The sequence below is a fragment of the Larus michahellis genome, chromosome 1 (assembly GCF_964199755.1).
Source record: "Larus michahellis chromosome 1, bLarMic1.1, whole genome shotgun sequence".
NCBI classification, from domain to species: domain Eukaryota; kingdom Metazoa; phylum Chordata; class Aves; order Charadriiformes; family Laridae; genus Larus; species Larus michahellis.
The window spans coordinates 17,446,693-17,470,828 of NC_133896.1; the positions used below are offsets into that span (position 1 = coordinate 17,446,693).

The 24,136-nt window shown below is 44.1% G+C and overlaps 1 protein-coding gene across 1 annotated transcript in view; it reads right to left on the reverse strand.

Moving 5' to 3' along the window:
• The window catches only part of CELSR1 (cadherin EGF LAG seven-pass G-type receptor 1), a 175,054-nt gene that overhangs the window by 16,017 nt on the left and 134,901 nt on the right, over positions 1–24,136 (reverse strand). Inside the window, exons 14-25 of the mRNA XM_074586485.1 lie at positions 22,893–23,013; positions 21,478–21,661; positions 20,569–20,670; positions 18,653–18,747; positions 18,120–18,329; positions 14,735–14,918; positions 12,302–12,445; positions 10,916–11,117; positions 10,405–10,572; positions 7,883–8,009; positions 7,282–7,482; positions 2,179–2,353 (exon numbers count right to left, since the gene is read on the reverse strand). Of these exons, the coding sequence (XP_074442586.1) occupies positions 2,179–2,353; positions 7,282–7,482; positions 7,883–8,009; positions 10,405–10,572; positions 10,916–11,117; positions 12,302–12,445; positions 14,735–14,918; positions 18,120–18,329; positions 18,653–18,747; positions 20,569–20,670; positions 21,478–21,661; positions 22,893–23,013 (1,913 nt within the window). The remainder of the gene's footprint in view (positions 1–2,178; positions 2,354–7,281; positions 7,483–7,882; positions 8,010–10,404; positions 10,573–10,915; positions 11,118–12,301; positions 12,446–14,734; positions 14,919–18,119; positions 18,330–18,652; positions 18,748–20,568; positions 20,671–21,477; positions 21,662–22,892; positions 23,014–24,136) is intronic.

Sequence of the window (24,136 nt, forward strand, 5' to 3'; positions counted from 1 at the left end):
TGAATGTCTGTTTGAGCACGGAAAATAGAAAAAATAAATAAACATTAAACAGAGTAAAGCCACTGCTACTATAGGTTCTTTTTTTTTTTTTATCAGGATAGCTATGAGAAAGATGAAATGGGTTAGATATTTATCTTTCAAGTAAAACAAAAAAGTCCTTTGGATGTCCAAGACTAAAATCCTTTCCCATATCTAGACTTTTCCACTATTAAGAAACATACACAATCCTTCTCTCATAAGGCAATTTAAAAGAAATTGCATTTAAGATCATGTTATGATGTTGGAACCTTTTTACTGTTCAGATATTAAAATTTAAAATTTATAAAATAAGCTTATTTAAAATATGTACAGTAACAAAGTTTTCCAGGGGTAAAATATCCCATATTGTACTATTTATGATGAAATAATTTTCTCTTCGGATGATTCCTAAACCTGGAAGGGCAAACTAAAGGCTTAGTTTCCTTTATCCTTCATTTCACAAAATCCTCTGACTTCCTCAGTAACAGACTTTTCATTTACGTGAACTGCAAATGCAATAGATTCAGAATTTAAATTACAGGAGACAGCCTGGAAGCGTAACTCAGTTTTAAAAGTGCAAAATAGTTCCATATCACAGAGAACAATATCTAATTAGAAAAATGTAAAAATGGTGTACTTGTAATATTTAGAGCGCATGATACTGCTGTTGAAAAGGTCTGAATTAATTCATAATTCAGGACAGAAACTAAACACGAAACAGAAAATCCTCCGCACAAAATTCTTCTGAAGAGTTATGCCTTCTGAAACACAAATTGTTTACTGCTATTTAATGATGATACTTTTCTACCAGACATGAGGCTGCCAACTATGTGATGGCACTTAAACATTCCTAAATACATTGCAGTAGTCCTGTATGTAGTCGTAAAGGTTACACAGGCCTGAAATGCTTTAGAAATTCAAGGATGATATCTGTTTAAACCGCCAGATATATGTCTAGAGTGGCAGAGCCTTCTGGGCTGTACCTTCCACTGTGTTCTGGATAAATTGAGAGAAGCAGAAATTATGCACAAGGGGATATGGAAAAAACTTACCAGCTCTCTAGAATAAAGCTAACTGGTACTAACCTACGTTATGTTTCTGTATTACACTTTCTTAAGTCACACAGGGAAAAAACCAACACCCGTATTTTTAAAATTCTAACTTGTTCCACGGTATTTTTCCAAGTGTGTATGAGTGATAGCTATTTGTTTGATCTGATAGACATCTAAACCTCTGCGGTTGCTGACAGTATGTTGCTATCTGTGAAAATAAATGTAATTGGATAAAAGTTAACTGTCTGCCTCTGATCTGATTTCCCATATGGCAACAGATACATGCTGAAATAGTTGAACCAAAAAAACCTCGCTCCAACTGTTCTGCGAAGCGCACTTCCCAAGGAGCTGTCTGCCTGAATTAAGGCAGCACCATGTGCTCAGGGTAGCACTGGAAATGTCTGGGTGCAAAAATAGGCATAGTGAGGGCGGAGATGGACACGCTCCTGTGGATCACCCTGGAACAGTTTAAAAAGATTACTGCCTCCAGCTTTTCATGACTTTTCCTCAACTGGAAGTTACTGCCTTTGTATCTGAAACGAAGTAAAAGGTTGCTTGAGTATTCCCAGCTCGTTTTTATGCCAAGTAAAACAGAACTGTTGAAATCCCCTTCAGGGAGCATTTACTGCTGGTTGACGGCAGGCAACAGGAATGTCCAGTGGAAGGCAGTAATGCCCCGTGGGCAGCATCGCTGCTGAAGCCACTGCAGCCACCTCCCCAAGAGACCGTGTGTCCATATCCCGAGGCACTAGCACAGGGCAGGAAAATTTCTGAAGGCTACAGGCAAAGTTGTTAAAATGAAAATACCGTTATTCCCAAGCGATGTTATCAAGTCCTGTTTTAATCTAGGTACAATTATGTTTATGTTATTGTAAAACCCTCAGTATCACTTCAACTCGGGCAATAGACATTTGGTACACGGATCTGCCAAATTCAGGCTGACTTTTGCTAGACGTGATTTGGTGTTGCCCTCATTCATGAATACACTGAAGTGATACCAGTAGTTGAGTGCACCCATAGCTGTCTTGGATGTGTCTACTTTCACGAATCTGGCCAGTGAAGATGTCAAGGAAGGGAAACGAAGTGTTTTTGGGGTGGTTGAGGGTACCTGTTATAATGGCAGGAATGCCCCAGCCAACAACATAGTAGAACCGCATGTGCCCGAAGTTGATGTTCCTCACTTCAATCAGCATCCGGTAGATGTGGAGCTGCTCCACGAACATCCATGCAAAGGTGCTCATGTAGAAATAATGCAGGAGAATGGCAATCACGGTGCACACAAACTGCAGAAGGGAAAGGGCAGGGAAATTAGAGTTGCTCTTCTGAATCACAACCTGGTGAGTCACTGGCTCCTCCATGCAGCTAAAGGCAAGTATAATAAGAAGGTTTTGGCAGAACAAATATACTGCCATTAATTAAGTTTTTCAGAGTTTCAGAAAAGCTGTTAATATTGTAAAAGCCCCCCCTTTTTTTTTTTTTAAATTATGTGGCTTGTTCTGAGTCTGGTTCAGCTTTACCCTATCAACCCAACATGCTTTTGGTCACTGCTCTTACCCTCCTAGTTCTGTGACTAATTTCTCCATGCATATTTGCTGCACAGGTGAGGCTTTTGGCTATTCTGACCAAATTCCTTGTGCTCACAGGAAGGGCAGGGATGGCAGAGCTCCTGGCTCTTTCTCCTGGAGCAGAGCAGGAGGTGGGGATGCCCCTAGGGAGGCTGCAGACCCCCTGCCCTACCTCGTGAATGAGTCGTGCCTGCACAATGCTGCTCCAGGCAATTGAGCCACAGCATGTTTAACTTCACCAGCTAAACTGGTCTCGCTGCAAAGCCAACAAATTGCTCCTGAGAATGGCCACCCTCAGCCTTGTACTGACTTGGTGTCTCCCATTTCCACATCGAGGGCCATCTGATAGGGTTTTTGCGCTACTTCACTCCTTCCAGGGAAAGAGATAGCTTTCTTTCCAAGGAAGTGTGCTATTTTTGTACAGTTTTGTTTTCTCTTAAAGTAGACACTGTTTTGTGCCTGATACTAGTAGATAAAGAAGTACAAAGAAACTCTCCTTATGTTTGGCAGAGGAGAGGTGTGAGACAGATCTTAGGTCTTCAGTTTAGGACCAGGCGCTGAAGAAGTCCTTCTTGCTCTGAAAAACTTCACTTCTGTGGACAGAAATCCATGCAGCTTCAACCCAGGAAAAGAGAACGTGCTGCACATGAGTAACAGATGATCTATAGACCTTAACCAAAGAAATCCAGCCTTTCTCTGAGGACTTACCAGTTAAATGAAATGTCTGTCTCATGAACAGGCAAAATTTGACATGATCCTATGATCTAGCATAAGATCAGCAGACCATTTTGCCCCTATGTGACTGTGTCATAGGTCTGAAAAGGTCTGTTCCATCTACAGGCCCTTTTCTGGGACTCTCTTTTAAAAAAAATTGAAAAGCATGGATGGATCTATGGGGTAAGGCAGTGGCCATCTCTTTTGTCCTTGCAGCTCTGCCCTTCACTGATGAACCCTGCAGACCTTGTACATCTATACTTCAACAAGTCACGGAGGACGCCTGGCCATTATCATTGGACTAAAATGACACAGCCAGAAGTAAATCACCACCTACTCCACAGATCAACCTTTCACCCGATGCCAAAATCAGAGTATTTGACTACAAAGTGGGAGAGTGGCTTCTAGGTTCTACCCGGCTTGAGCAGGGGGGGTTAACCCCCTTCTTGTCCACTACAGAAAACCGCCCTAACCACCAGGCTGCAGGATATTCTGGGTCCAGAAATGCTCGGCTCTACCCTCCTCTTGAGGCTGTGCTACTTGCAGTCAGACACAGAAGCTAGTGCTGGCTAGGTAGTTCACACCTTTGTCTGGCAACAAGAGGATGTGGAGCTTCTAGACCCAGGTCTGGATTTGGCTTTTATCCTATGTCAGCGGTACAAGGTGGACCACTCAGCTCTGCCAGGCCAAGAGCAGCAAAAATGAAGGACCTGCTGAAACTAAAGAGACCGAGTCCTTAGTGTGACTAGGATAAACAGCTACAGTGGGCAAACTAGTAGCTGAAGTCATCTTTGGGACCAAATGGCCACCTTGAAACCTCTGACCCTCATAGACTTCCATTTCTGTAATATCTGCTAACCAGCTTTCCTTCCCAACTTCGCAGTTTGATGGGTGAAAACAGGAACGACCGCGAGCATCGGACACCTGAACTGAAATATTGCAATTAACCTTCCCCTTTCAGAAGCAAAGCAAAGGATTTCACTAAGGATCTGTTGATAAGCCTGAATTAAGAGCACTTCGTGTAACCGTTCAATTTTTGTTTCACAATGTTTTACGTTGTGTTTTGCATCCTTTTGTTCCCGTGCAGCACTGAGCCTGATTTCAGATTTTGGCATGACTTTTTAGTGTTTTTTCATGGTATAATGCTCAGAAATGTAAGTTTCCCTGTTTAACTTCGCTGAGTGAAGGAATCTTACAAAGACCGCCAACTTTCTGGATTCACTTACTGCATCAGCTTTATTATAACACCAAGTGTTATTGAAAATGTTACCCACCAAATAAAAGACCTTTCTTCCCTCTATGTAAGCAGGGCTTTTTTTGTTCCTACTGGCACACGCACATGAGTAGACTGCTGCCCTGAACATTACCTTTTTCAGGTAAGAAAAAGAGAAAGAAAATAAATCACTTTCTATCAATAGTGCAGGGAAAGATTAAAACCTCACCCAGAAATGTGACTGTTAATTTACAGAAACCCATAAAAGCCAGGCTGGGTGCCAAGCAGCGTAGCATTATTTGTGCTCCAGCATTCTTTCCCTCTTTATGTTCATCAGTGCATGACTCGTTAGACAACTCTCATTCCATACAGACAGATGAATAATTGTCTCAAGCAGACATGGCTTACAGCCCTCCTAACTTCTCACATTGACTAGGTAGGCTGTAAGGAGCGGCTTTCTGATGTATGAAATATATTCTGTAACTTAAAGATTTTTGTAAGTGGGCTAAAGGTTTGGGGTGTTTCATTGAGTCCTGGTAACAATACAGGACACGATCAGACCATGAACCCCAAAGCCTGAAAATGAGAAGGAGCAAAAGAGAACAATCTCACCGAGTACAGCCATTAGTGTTTGTGGTATTGCTGTAATGAACTGTTTTACTACTCTTATAAACCTTTTCTTGGTGATTCATGATTCCATGAAAGGGATCTGGAAATGAGGAGCCACCACTTACAGCATAATTCTTGGTAAGATCCTGCAGGGATGTGGGCTTGGTGCCCTGCTTTCCAGTATTCCTGTCGGAGAGCCGAAAGAGTATAAACTCCTCACTAGTGAAATGCAGTGAAAAACTGAATGGTGTGCTCAAGAAGGCATGGGAAAGGTCAAGTTACATGGAGCGCTACGGATCAGTTGGCAAGGTGAGTTCATTTGGGCAAAGCTATTTTAATATGCAAACTCGTATATTATGAAACAAAGACAACATGGGTCACACATGATGTGAGACCATATCCCAGAGGGCAGGTCACTGCAGAAGACCTCACCACAGCGGCGGATAACTGGAGTTCCTGGTGCAGGGGAATATTGGAATGTGGGACTGGAAGCAACACTACCAGCTGGAAAGCTTCATCCACTTCAACATTCACAACTTTCCAAGAGGTAAAGTGGGGGAAGAAAGCCCAGAAAAAAGGCAACAGAATAACCTGAATCTTAGAAATTTAAGAATTTAAGCAACTTAATTTTATTTAGTTTTCCAAAAGAAATACTATTGGACAGAAGCTTCCTGAGAAGACAATTTTTATAAGAGAGGTCTCTCAAATTTACTAGGAAAAGGTTTTGACAGCACCCAGTTACTGGAAGTTGAAATTAGACAAAATCTGACAGTGTATTTAACTGGCATGAGACACTACAACACCTTACACTACCAGAAGTAAGGGACTCTGACAACACACCAAACCTCTAAGTCAAGGTCAGATTCTAAAAGCATGTTATAGCTCACATGGATATCAGAATCCAGGGTGACACTTTAGACTTAAGTTATATACTAAGTGAAGCTACAGGGTCAGGCACAACAGTGTTGTTACCATAACGGTGATGATACCCCACTGAATGTAGGCATTTCCCCCATTTCTGCTGCTTGGACAATGCAGAATCAGCACAGTTAAATTTTTTTGTGTGTGTGTGTGTTTTCATCTCAAGATTGCACTTCCCTCTCAAAATTTAGATTGAAACATGTACAGTGAAAGATTTCCAGAATATAAGTTTTCTTCGGAGCGTTCGGATAATCCCTACACTAACATTTTGAATATTCTTCGTATCTGTTAAGGACGTACTTTTTTATTGCATGTCATCCCCCATCTGTCTACTGACTGGTAAAGGCGACAGAAGCTTGGCAATGCTGGAACCCTCACCTGCTTGTCTCCTACCTGACCGCATGGTAACCATGACTTTGGAGATGGATGCTACTAAGAATTAGCAGCAATACTACATATAATGCTACGCAGTTAAGATAGCAATGATGTACAGAACATACACACTTCATGTGTGGTGTGTATCTCATATTCAGTCCATTCATAGCGTGCGTTTCTTGACAAGCACATTGCTGGAGGTGCCTGCACTAAGCTTTGGCAACAGATACGATGGGCTGAAGCCAACAATCACTGTGGCTGGAAGGCACAAAGCAAAGCGACAGGTTTCCTTCTGATTCTTGGATGTAGCAAGCCATCCCGTGCCTGGCAAATGGCTCCTCCAGAACGGCCGTGGTGGATAGGCAACATGCATATTAGCACCTGCACAGTAACACATGGTTCACAACCTACCGGTCAACACCAGGAGCCGTTTGGGCTTCTGAGGTACCTGCTGCAGGAGAAACTGGAGAGCCTCCTACTGAACAGACAAAGCAACACAGAAAACATACTGATGGAAAGGAAGGAAGAAATCAGCATTCAGGGTTCAGTTCCTGCGATAAGCCTTCAACAGTGCTGTGGTCATTTATTCTCTGAAAATAAGATATAGTTCTATCTCCTGGCATTGTTATTCATCATGTAAAACACATAAAAAAAGATATTAAAAGTCTGATGTTTTCTAGATGACTGATGAGGCCAAGCACAAGTGAAAAAGAAGAGGAAGTGAAACAGATGGGAGCAGGTAAAAGTCGCAATGTGAACATCCTGATTTAAAGCTTGACAACAACTCCGGCAATAAGCACAGAGAAATTCTTACCGGGTTTTCAGTCTGGTTGATTCCAATAAGAAAGACGAGCTCAGAGAAGAAGAGGGCAGCCACAAGGTTTTTGTGGATACTATGCAAGTTGGAACGTAGCGTGCGGATCAGGACCAGCAGTATGAAGGTGATCAGCAAAGCCACCAGTGAGATGGATACGGTTGTGTAAGTGACGATCTTCAGAGGAAGCACCTCCCCATTCTGTAGAAAGACAGATTGACAGGACCTCTGGGAGGTTTTCCTTCCTTTTCCTCCAATCAAATCTACTCCTCGGATTGTCCGTGTTTTTCGTTTCTACTGAGCATATGTACAGATTTGCTTTAGGACCAACAGGAGTGGACGATGCCACCTCTTAAGTCACTCAACACATTGAGTGCATATGGGCAGCACCCAGAGGGTGCACCAACCAGGTAAGAAGCTCCTTTCAGCAGACCCAACAGCGGGGTGCTGTCAGGCACAGGACAATGCACTCCTGACACACTCAACATGGGATCCACCTGCTGACGATGCTCTGAGTCATGCTCAAAGCTTAAGCTTAAGCTCAAAATCCAAGCCCTTGAAAACCAAAGCCCTCAAAACTCATGAGCCTGTCATCACCCACCTCTCGTTTTGAAATGTCCATCAGGACGGCAAAGCTGGTTATATGGTTGCACTGGCAAGCGATATGGCTCTGGTTTCTGGAAAACAGCTCACATCCTCTGGAGGACCAGGCACCCATCCCGCCAATCCTGCGGGGGAAAAAAAGGCATTTGCGAGAGCCGTCTTCTGATCTCCCCTCGCCTCCTGCTGCTATTACTCTCTGGGGCAGCTCCTGCTCCACAACCAGAGAGGACTCTAAGTACCAAGACAGAAATATTTATTGCTGTCACCTGCCTGAAAGAATATCATCAACTTAAAAAGCCTTCAGCTGAAGGAGTTTCTGATAGGACAGCTGGCTTTGCTGGCCAAAATTTTGTGGGTTTATAACAATCTGTTTTGAGTTAAAAAATAATAAAATAAAATTTGCTTTTGGGTCAGTGACCACACAAGCAATATGCAGAAGTGATTGTACAGAACAAACTGGCTGTAACAAAGGTGAAAAATACCAAAATCACAGAGAGAGACATGTTTTTGAGTCATCCCCGTTTCCCTAGATTTAGACTCTGCTTGTAAAGCTCTTTTGTGAAATAACTTTTCAGCAGCAATATGATTTTGTTATAGCATTCCTCTAAAAAGTATTCCAGAAAAGGTTAAAACCAGTGAATAATATTTCATATCGGAAGACGTCTTGTGTTAACACTGGGGAGGAACTGCTCCCTTAAAAATTCTTTCCTGTGCAGCCTTGGTTAACTCCAGTGACTTCAGAAATTATTTTGTATCAATATTAATGAGCAATAAAAATACTCTTGTAGTTACTGCAAGAGTTTGTAATTAGATATTACAGGAGATCTTTTTCATTCAGTAATAAAATACTCGTTAAACAGTTTTAATATCGCTTTCTCTTAAAAAGTACTAACTCTTAAAAAACTCTTTCATTACATGCAGTTTAGAAGCTGCTTTTTAACTGTGGCTGTAGGAAGACGTAACGCAGACAACAATACCATTGAAGCTGCCAGCAAATAGCTAATAGATGAATCACTTTAGAGCTAATGAGTTATTCAAGCCCATACGATGTTTAAAAATTTATGAAAAAGAACTTGCCATTCCCTCATAAATTGGCAGAATTATCTGTACACAGCAATAATTACACTACTTCACACGCAGGCAAATTAAGTAGTTTATTAACAGATTTCTGTTGCCTCTTCGATCCTTTCAACAATACAATCTCCTGAAGCTTTTGACCAGGAGGCAAATATTTCCTAGGTTAGTTTGCTCTTTTATTTCCAGCACAGGATATTGCCTTTTAATGATTTTTTCCATAGGTTCACTAGAGCTTTTGTATCATTAGGAAACGAGTAACAGCTATTCCTCTTACCCGGGGCAGACAAGATCACCCTCTCACGATACAGCTGGTTTTACAGTTGAAAATTGCATTATATATGTAGTAGCCACAATATTGTGATATCATAACAGGCAGAGTGTGTAGTTACCTCTCAACACACTTACTTTTGTTTTACCCACACTCTTGAAATTTCGTCAACAGAACTGTGCTGTTTCCACAATGCCATAAACCCGACAAAACACTTCTGAGCATATGCAGTTCTTAACATTTTTCACATTTTCAAGAAAAATAAGTCTGTATCTTTAACTTTACTAAGTACAAAAGACCTAAACGAGCCATTTTCAGAGTATTTCATCTTTGCCTCACACTTCCCTTCTAGAGAGCCAAATACTCTCTGCTTATGTTCTGCTTATAGATTAGGATTCCTTCCTAACAACTGGAAGAGGTCTGAGGTCCCAAAGAAGGTATTTTGTCTCCCTCCATTTTTTCACTAAAACAAATGAAAGCAAACCCACAATAGCTGATGGAAGGAAAGGTAAGTTGCTTCTTATCAGTGCAACTGTCTTTGGGTTGACTTTTGGTTCAAAAATTTATAATCTCTACTCTCATAATCTCATCTGCAAAACCTCAGGCCTCCTTTTTACCACCATGAAGACTTGGTTTTGTAATTTTTTTGCACCGGCCCTGGCTGAGGCATCAAGGGTTGGTGCCCGCTTGCCATGTACTCTGTCCATAGCCCCTGGAGTGTAACAGCAGAAGATGCAGCCCATGTAAGAACTGAAGCGTCTCCTGGGAATGCCCTCCTAAAAAGAGGGCACGGGGCACTGAGAGTCCCAACTTAGGGACCTCAGATGAGCCATGAATTCAGGCATTGGAGTTGGAATATGCATGTCCAGATATACATCTGTGGGCCGAAAGCATGAGCAAATACAAGGAAATTGTGAGACTTATTTTTGCTGGGTGAAAATGAACCCTGCAGAAAGACATGATGGCACTGTGTTTGTTACAAACCACATGGCTAATCCTTTGTTTGGGGAGTTATGATGATTATTTAAGTGACTACATGGCTCTATTCTACCAGGAAACCATTGCCAGTTGAACAAGCTGAGCAAAAAGGGTTCTCCTCCAGAATTGCCTTCCTGGGCGGAACTTCTCTGCTACTGAGACATTTGCCAGGCACAGCCCTAAAGCAGGAGACATACGTGATGGAGTGATTCCAGAAGACACAGACAGGCTTCGTTCTCTCCTCTGTTTCCAGCATGGAATACTCCACAATGATGGGCTTTTCCACCAGGTTGGGAGGAAGGTCCCCGTCACTGTGAATGGCTGTGCTCACTACAGGTGTGTTAATAATAGGGCGATTCGGCAATCTGCGGAAGGAGAAAAAATGCACAGTGATCCAAACGTTGAAATGCAAAGCACTGATTTGGTAAGGTTCTGCAAATAAAAGATTTCCAGTCACTTCCACTCAGAAAGTGAAGCCTTCTGAGGCACCATCAGCCTTCCACGCAGCTGTGTTTCTGAAAGGTGCTGGCACTACTGACGTGGTTATTCTCCCACAGTGTGCCAGAGGAGGACAAGAGACAGTACTGTGGTGACAACTGCAGCACAGGTGGCATTTGGTCACTATAAGAAGCAGCTCTGCCTCCCCCGCACACTCAGAGCAAGTGGAAGAAGGCGTCTGCACAATTCACAAACAGGTTTGAAGTTTACCTCAAGCTCCTGCGGTCGGGATCATAGTTTTCAGGGAGGAGGTGTCCCAGGGATCGGTATATGATGACCATGGCAACAGTATGATGCGGGGAGTCATCCGGGTGTCGCTTCTTTCTCTTTGCAAAAGCGCTCTCAGGGCTTAGTGCCTCACTGTTCACCTTAGAGGATAATTTTTGATTTGAAGGCTTCATTGTAGGCACTGCTATGGAATTGACACAAATATTAAATTCTTTCCACACAACTTCGGCGTTGCCATTTAAACTGATAATTTTGCTGTGCAATGATACAGAGACGTTACTGTTGCTGTAACTCCAGGCTCCTAATGTTATATTTGATATTTTTTAATAAGGTTTTAGCACATTTCATAGTTATATAGCTGATAATCAAATAACCATTGAACTACAAATTACCATTTAGTCTAGCTAGAAAATTAGCCATTTCTAAGCTAGAAGACCCACAAGTATATCAATACTCTGTGCATGATGTAAGGAGAACGTTAAAACAATACACATGCTATTAAGTTGTATATATGGCAAAGCTAGTGCTATAAATACAACAATTGGTCATAAGGGCTTTCTCCCTGCTAATTCTGTTATATAATGAGCTTTCAGTTTTGGCAGTATCTCTTAAAATTCACATTGCCTTTTTCCTTACAGAAAAGATACAAGTCATACAAGCAGGTGTTCTCCTTCTGAGGAAAAACTTGTGAAGATGTATTAGGTTATTCATTATTATATGTTATTTTCACAAGTGTTACTGTTTCCCCATTTGGAGGACATTTAGCCATGGCACTTGCATAATTATTGCACCTTGAGCCACCCTCTCTCTCTTTCCTTGCCCAAGGGAACTTGCGGTTCCTCTCAGCAACCTCCAGGTCTTTCAGAGACGCTGGGAAGCAGGTACTTCCCCACGTATTCCCCCTCATCACCCATCTTCCTGTGCAGCTCAAGACTTTTTATTTGCCGCCTAGTTCTGATAACACGGCTCTGCTCCCAGATTGGGATTCTCCATCTCTCACACCTCCGACTCTGCAGGCACCGGGGGAAGGTGGCTGTGGGGCTGCAGGCTCCGGGTGGCCATCCTGTCCCATCCCGGTGGGAACGGAGGCAGAGCGTTTCTCCCGCATTGACAGGACAGTTCGAGGGGCCACGAGTGAGACCCGACAGACAGGTACAGCCAGTTACGCAGCCCCCTGTGCTCCCATCGCTGCTGCCGGCAGGCAAAATGCCTCAGAAGTATGCACAGCTGCTCCATCCCTAAATAATGTTCGTTTGTGTGGACGGCCGCCCCGCTCTCACCCTAGTACCACTCCGCTTCACGAGGATTAATCACCCTCCTTGGGACCTAGTCAAAATTGCCCTCCAAACGGCAGCAGAAGGGTTTTACCTTTCCTGTCTGAAGGTCTGAACAAAGTATCAGGGAAGACAACAGCTGACTCCAGATCTTTTGGATAATCTTCTTTAATCTCATGAAATCGCGGTATTCTAGCTCCCGTGAAATTAGACTTGTCAAAGATGTCAACAGCAATAACTGAGTGGAGAGAAGTTTCCCATAAAATTAACTTCAATGCTTTCAAATACGATATTGCGACAAAATGAAACATGATTGAAAGGTTAAAATATCTGCGTGACGCAGAGAAGACATTTAAACCACAAAATATAAAGTCAAATTTAATTTTTCTCAATTAATACCTTAAATTACAACTAAGGGCTTATGTGTCAGCATCATGTTACATTTATCAAATTATAAATTTATTTTGCAGTGGAAAGGAACTCACAAGACAGTATCGCATACTAGGAAAACCCTACTGCCAACACTGGAAATACAGAAGCGGCGTGTTCCAATTTCAGACTTGCTTCTTGTAGGGAAGGCTAAATCTGCTGCTTCAGAAATAAAACTACTTCTACATCTGTTAAACTGCAAAGTCAGCTAAGCAGAGAAAATAACCTGGATTTTACCTGGGACTACTCCTTAGTCCTCCAGTTCTCCCTCCTCTACACTAGCAGTTCCTCTCTGGCTCACCTCATCAGCTCTGCCTGCTGTCTAATTGCCAAAATATTTAAAAGCAGCTGAGTCAGCTTGAACTTTCCCATTTAAGAGAAGTCATTGAGTGCCAATTTAGATGTTCTAATAAAAGTGAGAAGCTGGAAGTCCTGGGGGTAACCCTACACCGAAAGCTGTGATCCACTGCAAGTTTCTATACGAAGAAATATACAAGTTAAGATCTGCAAATTCCCATTCCTTTCCCAGTCTCCAAATAACTCCCAGATGAGCCATTAGGAAACTCCATTAACACCACGTTCACCTGGAAAAACTGTTCAAAAGAAAACAGACCCCTTTCAGGCCAGAGTCGCCTCGTCCCTCCCAAGCTCACGCCTTTTTACTCTGGAAGAGCTGGTTGAAAAAAAATCAGGATTTACAACCTGCAAGAAATTCTGGTTTTTGTTTTCATCTCAGTTCAGTTTGGTTAAAATAATGAGTGTACTTTTTCTCTGAGTACGAAGATAAAATCATCTTGATTCTGGTAGTCCTGAATCAAAAGGAAATATTTCATTTTTGGTTTATTAAACAGAAATCAAAGTATTTCAGTTTGGCTTAGTTCAACAATAATCCTTCCCCCCTGGAGCTCATGCAGGACTTCATAAACTTTGTGGCTTGACTGTCTCATGCCTTTGCTTTTTATGTCCCTGTGATGATGGACATGAAGCACTTTCAGGACAAGGTTTGTAGGAAAGGCGAATTCACTTCTTATACCAATGGGTGTAGTTGGGAAAATAAGACAAGCTTTTGGGCACATAAGCCCTCTTCAGGTCTGAAATAAAAGCAGCAGCTTGAAAAGCTAAATACAAGTTCAGGCTGATAATAATTTAGACCACCTCTGAAAGAAAAACCAGATAGCAGTGCTGCTTGGGAGGGACCTCTGAAGGTCACCCAACTCGGTCTCACCTCCCACCCAGAGCAGGACTATCACCGACACCCCATCAGCTCAGACTGCTGGTACCTGGGGAGAAAATGAAACAGAGACGGCAGGGGGGAAATGGGGAAAGAGGCCGAGCAGGCTGTGGTTGCTGTGCTTCACTCGCACGTGTACCACGGGGACATCTGTGAAGTACATCACAGTCCTGCAAGTGCAGGAGCTGCTATTTGCTTGTCAGAGGCGGCGTTTACTGCGATGGGTGAGGAAGGTACGTCTGATGTTTCCTTCTCAGTTTAGACACATTCTCGGTATTCTGGACCCCAAGGATTTTGCTCTGACGATGGGTTTTGCGAGGCTGGGAGGGGTGTTAGAAGGCTTGGATGGGTGATTCTGAGAAAACACCTTTCAGCACAGGAATTTCTACAGACGATGATTTTCTGGATAGGCCCCAGGCTAGGATGGCACGTGAAAACCAGAGGTATATGATCAATAGTAGGTTGGGGTTTTTTTGTACTGCAGTAATTCTTCAGGTGGTGGTGGTGTGGTTCTTTCAAAAATGCGATCTACTATGTTCAGCCATACTAGGCGGTCTCAAAAGGCATTACCTTTACTTACAAACTTTGTCCTTCCTACCATCTGTACACTACTGTGGCTGCCACAAAATGCCACACAGAGCAGTGGCCCAGAGGGAAAACAGATCAGAGGTCTTCCAGGAGGCCCCCATGGCAACTGAGAGATACGGATCAAGGCTCAATTGACTTGAAATGAACGCACCGATTAGATTAGAAAATCCATGTCTGTTGTTTCTCAGTGGGTACTACTAAAACAAATAGCTAGCACCTCTACCCAGCACATTTTTAAAGCTCTAATACAAAATGCCAGCTTTCAACAGAGATACTCACTCATGTTAGCGGCAACAATGACAAAAGGTCTCATGTAGGTTTTCTTCATGTTCTGGGCCACATTGTTGAAATATTCCTCATAGTGTCTGAGCAGGTGAGCGGTGCCACCCTCCGTTCGCTGAATTTGCTCCCAGTGCTCCTTATTGCTGGGGTCCAGTAGAGCACTACCCACTTTGATAATATTCTGGGAAACAAAGCACAAGCCTAAATTACGAAGCAAATGAAGCGCTGGGTTTCAAGTGAGGACTATTGAAAATGATTGGCATTACTGCCTCAGGTGAGTGCATAATGAAATATTTCAATGCAGGCATGTTCTACGGCAGCCACATGAAAAGAGGCACACCAGTGACTCACCCACAGCTCTTTTTGTTACATAAAGCAAATCCTTCCAAACTTTTTATGAGCAAAGTAAGCCAAAATTGGAAGTTGTAATAGAACTGCCTACTTTCTTTCCCCTTTATGACAGGAAGCCTAGTAAGAAAACACCGAAGGAAAACCTAACCATGTTTTCTTTGCCTTGGAGAGATGAGAGACAAGAAAAGCAGAGCGCTTGGCATGTGCACGGAAGAACTCCCCCAGAGAAATCAAAACAATGTGATCTGTTAAAAATCAAAAGAAAGCTATAGATAGCCATATCACTTTCTCTTTCATTTTGATTTTTTTTTTTTGATTCCTGGATAACTAGGAAAACTTACATAGTAAAGAATGACAAGAGGAAATATTACCTTGCATAAACTTGAAAATACATAAGAAAACTCAGATCATGTTATTCTCCTCCTGTTTTTATGTTGCTTACAAATGGTGTTAAAAAGGAAGTTCTACCTGACGACCTGCCTCTTCTGCCCTTTCTTACAAGAATATGCAAAGGGACCCTCAGGCAGAATGGAAAAAGACCCCAAAAGTGAGTATTAAATGGCTTAAATGGGAAAGATGCTAAGAAGTTTTTAATCTTGGTGTACATATGAACTACACTGTTGTGTCAAAACCTAACTCCTAACTAAGGTAAAATTTGCATAAATGAAGGTAGGAATTGATCACCTTAAGCTCTAAAATAGACAAGGAAAATATTTAGGCTTCATTTAGAAGCAGACGGGGAAGATGCTACATTCTCTAAGTTGTCTGCGGCTGCGAGTGCGTGCCTACCAGCACTGGTGGTGCGTGCCTGCCAGCGTGCCTACCTCTGTCTAGGGTGAGAAGCACTACACGGTTCCCCAGGAACACAGGAGACACATGCTGTACTTGGTATCAGGCCTCCTCGGTGTTTGTGAATGTTATTGATGTTTTTTAGTTATCTATTTTTCAGGCTTCTACCTGAGACTATTAAAAAAAAATAAATTCCTTCTCCCCTTGTGCTCCCTCAGCCTAGGATATTACCTCCTTTTTCTCATGAGCTTTGCTCATTAGTTTTCAAATTCCTGACCTATCCTAAAAACGTGTAGGCAGTTCTTGAAAACATCATCTGCATGAGTTTCAGTGCCAAGTGCAGAGAATAATACATTAAAGCAGAGGTTTCCAAACCTTTTTTTTTTGCTTATTCTTTTTTTTACTTAACAAAACATGATAAAAATGAAGTTTCTCCTCAAGATCTGGACGGGGGAATTCCCTCACTCCATAGCCTGCAGGTACAAGTTTGTCAGCACAGTGTCTCCTTAGGAAAAGTAAAACTGATTCTCTTAAAATCTGGTGCATCTAAAATGTTGAATGTTTCTGAAGTTCCCCACTTCCTGTTGACTGCACAGTCCAAGACACTGAGGAATTTTCACAGCCACATTTCCTCCTGCTCCCACCTCCCAAGGGATGACCTCTCCTGGTGCAGCTTGGCCTTGCTCAGAGTCTCCAAGTTCACCCTGAAGTCTGCCTGACCTCCTGCAGTACTGTGAGCAGTGAGCTGGGTGCGGCACACCTTCAAAGGGAGCCAGACCACTTTGGCCAGCACAGGGGCCAGTCTCGGCCCACGGAGGGTTGTTCCAGCATTCCTGCCCTGGTGCCTGAGCTCTGGGGTCTGCTAGCACAGGTCCAGCAGGGTCTTTTGGCTTTGACTCTGTGCTGTGCTACGCTTGGGGTCTTGGAAATAGTATTGGCAAGCGTGGACAGCCATACCCTGCAGGACACATGGCAACGAGGAGAGCTCGACCAGCCTGACATGGGTCATCCAACCTTCACATTTTCAGACCACAGAAAACTCCAAACAAGTTCTACAGCTGGTTCTCCAGACTTGGTCAGGTCTTTGGTAATAATTGGGTCTTTCATGAATGCTCTGACTAGCAGAAGTCCTCTGGCATGTATTTTTGTATGTGCCAGCATCATTTAAAATATCAATACAGTATGGAGTGTCTTTCAATGTATCAACTCTTTAATAAACATGACTCGAGTGTTTCTAAACTGAATTATAAGAAACCTTCAGAGTCAGTAACTCAAAGTTAGTTCACTGCACATTTAAATGAAAATGATCACATCAGGCAGGTTTTCCAACAAAATGGAATACGGTGCACAAAGATGTTTTATCCAGGAATAACACATCAACTTGATTATTTTTTCATTTGCAGAATTTTGCTTTTGGTTGTTAGTACGAGAGGCTCGACATGAGCCGTCAGTGTGCACTAGCAGCCCAGAAAGCCAATCGTATCCTGGGCTGCATTGGGAGAAGCGTGGCCAGCAGGTCAAGGGAGGTGATTCTCCCCCTCTACTCCACTCTCGTGAGACCCCACCTGGAGTACTGTATCCAATTCTGGAGCCCCTACTACAAGAAAGATATGGACGTGCTGGAACGTGTCCAGAGAAGGGCCACGAGGATGATCAGAGGGCTGGAGCGCCTCTCCTATGAGGACAGACTGAGAGAGCTGGGGTTGTTCAGCCTGGAGAAGAGAAGGCTCCGAGGAGACCTTATAGCGGCCTACCAGTATCTTAAGGGGGCCTACAAGAAAGCTGGTGAGGGACTTTTTAGGATGTTGGGTAATGGTAGGACTAGAGGTAATGGATTAAAACTAGAGATGGGACGATTCAGGCTGGATGTTAGGAAGAAGTTCTTCACCATGAGGGTGGTGAGACACTGGAACAGGTTGCCCAGAGAGGTGGTGGAAGCCCCATCCCTGGAAGTTTTTAAGGCCAGGCTGGACGGGCTCTGAGCAACCTGGTCTAGTGGGAGGTGTCCCTGCCCACGGCAGGGGGGTTGGAACGAGATGATCTTTAAGGTCCCTTCCAACCCTAACAATTCTATGATATTAATCCCATTCTAAATTAAGAAGACTGACTCATTTGTGAAACATATTAAGCAATTACATGACATTCGCTCCACTTTGGTCAAAGACAAATGTAATTATCCATTGCCATAAAACTTTTATGGGGAACTGTAAAGGCTCAGCACAGTATATAGTATCTCTCTTACTTCATTGAATTCCACGTCCCTCGTGGCTGCCAGGTCAAACCCTTGCTGCTGGCTCTCATATTGGAGGACCCGGATCATCATCTGGTAAGCTGTCCTCACATCGTTGCCATACAAGCTGTGTGTGTATTTCGTGGCATTCTGCAGCGCTCTCGCGATCCGTATGGTTTTGTCTCCATCCAACTTGGTCTCATTGTGGTGTAACTTCTCATTCTGAATCAGAGACAAGAAAGGAAGAAAAAATCCAATGATGTATCTTTTTTTTTTTTTTTCATTCTAGTTACAAAGACAATCACCATTTAGGGATTTTTGGCACAAAGGAGTTGTTCGATTAAAATGGTATTTGTCTTGAGAATGGGTGGACAGGACAATTCAATGGAAAATGTAACTGAGAACCAGAAAAGCACAGGGGCTCTGATGGGAAACAAGGGAGTTCAAGGACTCAGTAAAAAAGTAGAGTGCACAGATATCAAACTGGAGTCCAAACTGATGTTCGTTTTATAAAATAAAGGCAAAACCGAGAAAAGACAGCTTACCATGTTTTTTAGATCCACAAAGGTGTTGGTGGTGCAGTTGAAAAGCTCAGGAGGCAGCCAGCCCTTTTCAATGTTACAGTGGCGAACCGCGTTTCCTGAAGGAAATGAAGCGTTAATCGTAAATAGCAATGTTTTGAATTGTGCTGGGCAAATCTTCACAGATTTCAAATATCCTAGACAGATTTCCTACATTTTCAAGTTTCTTAGAGCTACGCACATATTTCACTTTCCAAACTGGGATTCCTGTCTGAGAAAAGTCGGACTACTAACCTTCATGAATCGGTTTCCCCAAGCTTTAGAGAAAAGTTATGCAAGTGTCAAGATCTGCCGAACTGCCCTCGGCCTCGCTGCCCTAACATTCTCAAATTAATTCAGCAACTTATTTGTAGCAAATATGAGAAAGACTGTGCACTTCCTAAATATTTCTGAAAACATACCAGATTTCTGTGCAATAGCCTACATAGGAAGACCTCCCAGATAAATGCTGTCTTCATGTCAAAACACGCCGGCATCTTTGCACGTGGAACGTGGTAGACACTTCAGCCAACATCTATAATTGCCTTTTGCCTCTTGTGAATGGTCTGTGAGCAGCCTACCGCTCCATTTAGCCTATTCTTTTTGTACTATTTGTCAAACCATTTTAAAATGTAATTCTCGGCCGTGGATCCTTCACAGTGAATCGCAAGTTATCAAATTCAAAGTTCACATTGCGCTGGTTAACTTGCACATGACACACTGCATGTGCCTAAGCCATTTAATTACTAATATCTAAATAAGAATTATAATTAATGAACAATACCTAATTATATTATTTCTCTTCCGTGACTAGGTGAATACAACTAAGCCTCAGGTTCTTAGTCTGAATAGTCATTATTATAAAGCTTACTTTTTTTGAATGTTCTGTAAATCACTTAAAACGTACAAGTCCTGTAAGTGCCCGTGCCTGCTAGCCTATTTGCTAGAAGAGACACTGGGGCTAATGACAAGAACAGTGCAGAAAACTTATTTTAATTCAGCCTTATACTGTTTAATAATGTAAATATGCTTCACTTACTCAAAAAAAAATAAAAATCAATTCTGTCTCCTAAAATCCTCAGAACAGAAGCTTGACTACAGAGCTTCTGCACACCTACAGGCAGTGACCTCCCCGCAGTAATATCTGGGGAAGTCACATAACCATTTTTAACTCATTCAGCCCGCGAAGGGCCCGCAGCAGAGCTACCAGGCCCAGAAATCAGACACATGTTTCATTTCCCACAGAACAGCCTTCAGAAAAGATTGGGAACTCCGTTTGCAAAAACCTGATAAATGTTTTCAGGGAACACATGTGAAAAAGGAGGTTGCCATTTGCCCGCTGTATGAAACAACACAGCTCACGTGCTTCATTGAATGCGTTTTTCAGCTGCCTGACTTACGGGTTAGAGAAAAGATGCCGGGTGAAAAAACGCGAGTTCTGTTGTAGCTCTTAGCTTTATTAGCCTGCAAAACTAGTAAACCAATCATCACGTAAAGGATTTGCCTCATTTTATCTTTGCCCAGAGGAGCTGTATCGCTAGAGAACACGTACAAGTCACTAGATACTAAAAGTTACGTGCGTAAGAATTGCTTAATAGAGTAAACAGAAAATAGAAAATTGGACTGTGCCTTCTTGAAAATACAGATACAGAATTTCTGTTCTTTATATGTGTTTATCTGCTGCACTTCTGTGTTTATTGCTGCTATTCCAAACGTATTTTAAAAGTTCTTGAGTTTCAGCTAGCTCAACTTTTCTGCCCATGCTATGCATGAACTATGCTGTAATCTCTAGACCCAATGAATTAATGCCATTCCCTATGTACACATTTTTTCACTCCTTTTTTTTTCCCCTCAAACAGGCATGTAGATAAAGCAGTTAATGTTTTACCCAGGCAACTTACCCACTGATCCCTTAGGACATGGCACAGCAGCTGGCTGGCCAAACTTGGTCTGCGGCCACCAAATACCAGCCTCGAAAGCTTTGGGACAGCCATTATAAATTACTGAAAGCACAAAAAGAAATTATGCGATTTTCCTGACACGATAAAAATCACAACACGGAGGTATTTCAACCTGCCTGAAGGACCTCCCCGTAATTCCCAAGCCCCGTCAGGATACCTGCCCTCTGCAGCGCCTTCCAAGCTGTAAGCCATCAGCAGCGCAGGCAGACAGGTACAGGCAGAGGAGAGCTCGGGATGATTATGGGGCTCCGGATTTTGGCTCTGCCTATCTCTGCCTGCTCCTTTCTTGTGGGAAAACGTTTCTCCTTCGTTTCACCCACGCGCTGTGGGGGGATGGCTGGCTGCAGCGGCTTTGTGCTGATCCCAGGAGGAGGGTGGGTGGGTGAGAGGAAAGGCAGGATGGGCAAGACGGAGAAGAAAGGGAGAGGGCACTGGGTGCACGGCACAGCCTCTGCGGGCAGAAGGCTCTTCAGCTGCAGCACAGCAACACACTGCCGCCCTGCCAGACGAACTCAGGTTTCAACTAAAATTAGGATTAGTGTTTTGCTCTGGCCCGTCCATGCCCCCCCCTCCCCGCCCTCCAAGCTAGCTATATTTCCATTGGATGAAAATTAAAGAAATAAGAGCTTTTTTCTTTTTTCCCTGTGAGTCATATTGGCACAGACTCGGGAGGAGGGGTGCAGGTTGAGGCTGCCGCAGCTCCCGTTGCCCCCACTGCAGCCACCCGGCCGGGCTGACCAATGCCCCGGGACGCAGCTGCCGTGCCCGCCGCTCTGCACCCCCCGTCTCCCCACCGGCCCTGCAGCTACAGCCCGGCCGGCCGGCAGCGCTTGCTGGACAAGGAGGTACCTTCACAGCCCTTCCCAGTCACTTCAGCAAAGGGGTTGTCACAGCGGTTGCACTGCCGCCCTATGACGCCAGGTTTGCAGGGACACTGTCCCGTCTCCATGTCGCAGGCGCGCGTGTGGGAGCCGGATGGGAAGCAGTCGCAGGGGTAGCAGGTGTCACTGCTCTGGGGCCTGTAGTAATTTGCCTAGAAAAAGCGAAATGACAGACACGAGGTATTTGACCTGTATTCCACAGTACTTGCTTTTCTGAAATCCTGCTCTAGCAGCGTGTGCATCATAAAAGGGCTAAATTTGCAAAGCACAGGATAATAATGATGATACTATTAACAGAAAATGTAATATCTATGTGAGGTGTGCTGTGCTGGCAATGCGGAGAGGCAGAGCTGAGTGCTGGCGGGATGGCTGGACTGCCCTGCCCCACGGAGACCCACGATTTGGACCACCATTTGCAGTGGGGGCAGAGGGACCACATTACTCCTCGTGCACTTGCTGCCAGCGCCCAGCGGACGTGTTCTTGGAGGATCTGCAGTTTTCTCTGCTTTGCAATTCCACTCTTGTATGGCACGAACAAGCCAGAGAGGAAGCTTCCTGCACTGCCCATTTGTTTCAGGTACAGGGAGGAGAGCAACCACTGATCACGTATTCAAACCACATCTGTAAACGCTTTTGATCTGAGGCGTTACGCGATTACACAAGAGCATGTTGCTGGCACCCCACTGACTCTATTTAACGCAACAGTTGCTGTGTGTCCTGCAAAAAGAGTACGGGGCCAGATTCGCGGCCGCCGGTCTGCACAGGCGCAGCTCCTCTGATGTAATTCAAGCCTATTGTAAAACCTATTGTGAGAAGTCCTTTGTAAAACCTTCAGGAGGGAGGCGTCTCCCCTCCCACGTCCCCCCGGTCTGTCCCTGCCTGTGCGTGGCCAATTCCTCTTCAATTCGACAGAGCTGGCACTGAGGACAGACAGCGTTTCGCCCCCTATTATTTCCCTCCCTCCAGCTGCTATGCCTTTTGCTGGCCCATGGCAGAGGGGAGAGCTTCACCCAGCTGGCCCGAGCTGTTTCACGGCTATTACTCACTTGTGATACACAAAACACCACCAGCACTCCTCTGCACCCAGGCCTGATCTCCCCCGATAAACCGGGCTGCGCGTCAGAGAGATCAGAGCCAGGCTTTCATCCTCTCAGTTTTGCTTTCCAAACGCAAATAAGATAAGAGCTGCACAGTATGATTTTGTGAAGGGCGGTGCCAGCAAAATGTTTTAGGTAAAGATTAACTACACTGCACTGCATATATGTCATACAAAGCACAACCGTGTGTACTCTGTCTCAGAAACTCACTTGTTGTAGTTATTAGTGGTATAGTTACTTTTTAAACTAAAGAAATTTTGACTTAAGACAGGTTTTTCTTGCTTACCTTACAGTGGCATTCTCCATTGGTCTTATTGCAATCAGAATCAAACCCTTTGCTAGTCTCACAATTACACGGACCACAGATGGGATTTCCCCACCAGCCTCTGGGACAAGGGAGGTCGATCCTATAAAAGAATGTCACAATGAAAGAAAGTTCTTTTAAGCTTCCTCTTAGAAGTTGGGGAAAAAGGCCTTTGGGCCAAATCTGCACAAAACTCCATCAGCTCAGAGAGTGTCATGTTGAGATACTTGCAGCAGTCAAGACTCAATACATATATAAATATATATACACTGTATTAAAATGATAAAGAATATCAGTGCTACGAAACCCTGGTGGTTATCCTTCTATAAATGTTTTCAAGACCAGCTCCTCTCTATAAGGAGTATACATCTATATGAGCAAATAAAGTGCTCTTTCCTCTGGGAGAGGGTGATGGGGCACACATTGCCTAGTGGAAACAGTCCTGGTCCCACCAGCCCCAGCCCCGTGCTGGGGAAAGCGCTGATGGGGACAGGCTGGAGAGCCTGTGCCGGGCTGTGACAGCACTTCAACAGCTCAGGCAACTGCAGACGCTGCTCAGCCCGTGCCTTGGTTTACCTGCTGCCACAAGCGGCCTCGGGGTACAGCTCCCCAACGCTTTATACCCCACCTCCAACCCCTGCGGGTTCCTGTCCCACCCCCGCCGTGGGCAGCACTGCTTGTCCAACCCGCGGGGACACGGGCTCAGATGCAGAGCTGGCTGCAAGCTCACCCTATGAAGAAGAGTCACTACTTTCAGCCAACCTGGCTTTCTCAGCCAGCTCACCACAAGGTCTGAAAAGCCCTGGTCTGCAGCAGGGGAGGAGCAGGAGGACACATGTGGTTGGGGACACGGAAGGGGGAAGGGTGACAGCTTTGATTCAGACTATGAACGGAGCAGCACAGCTAGTCAGAGGCTGTGCATCAACCCAAAAGCCACCCCTGCTGCAGAATAACCCTTGTTTTCACTGGTTCTTTTTCTGCTGGGTGGGCTTCTGAGCAGGTTTGTCCCACAGGTGCCCCAACACTAGTGTTGGCAAGGAGAGCTCTGGGAAGGGGCCAGGGTCTCTGCTAGCTGAAAGTCTTCATCAAGCAACCGCCTGAAGGACGACACTGCTGAGTCTGTGATCAGCATAATGCACAAGGAATCCCCTCCCTGCTGCTCATTTTAGGGAAGAAAAGCTGTTTGCCGTCTGTTTCAAAGACCACATCGAATTCTGTTTACGGTA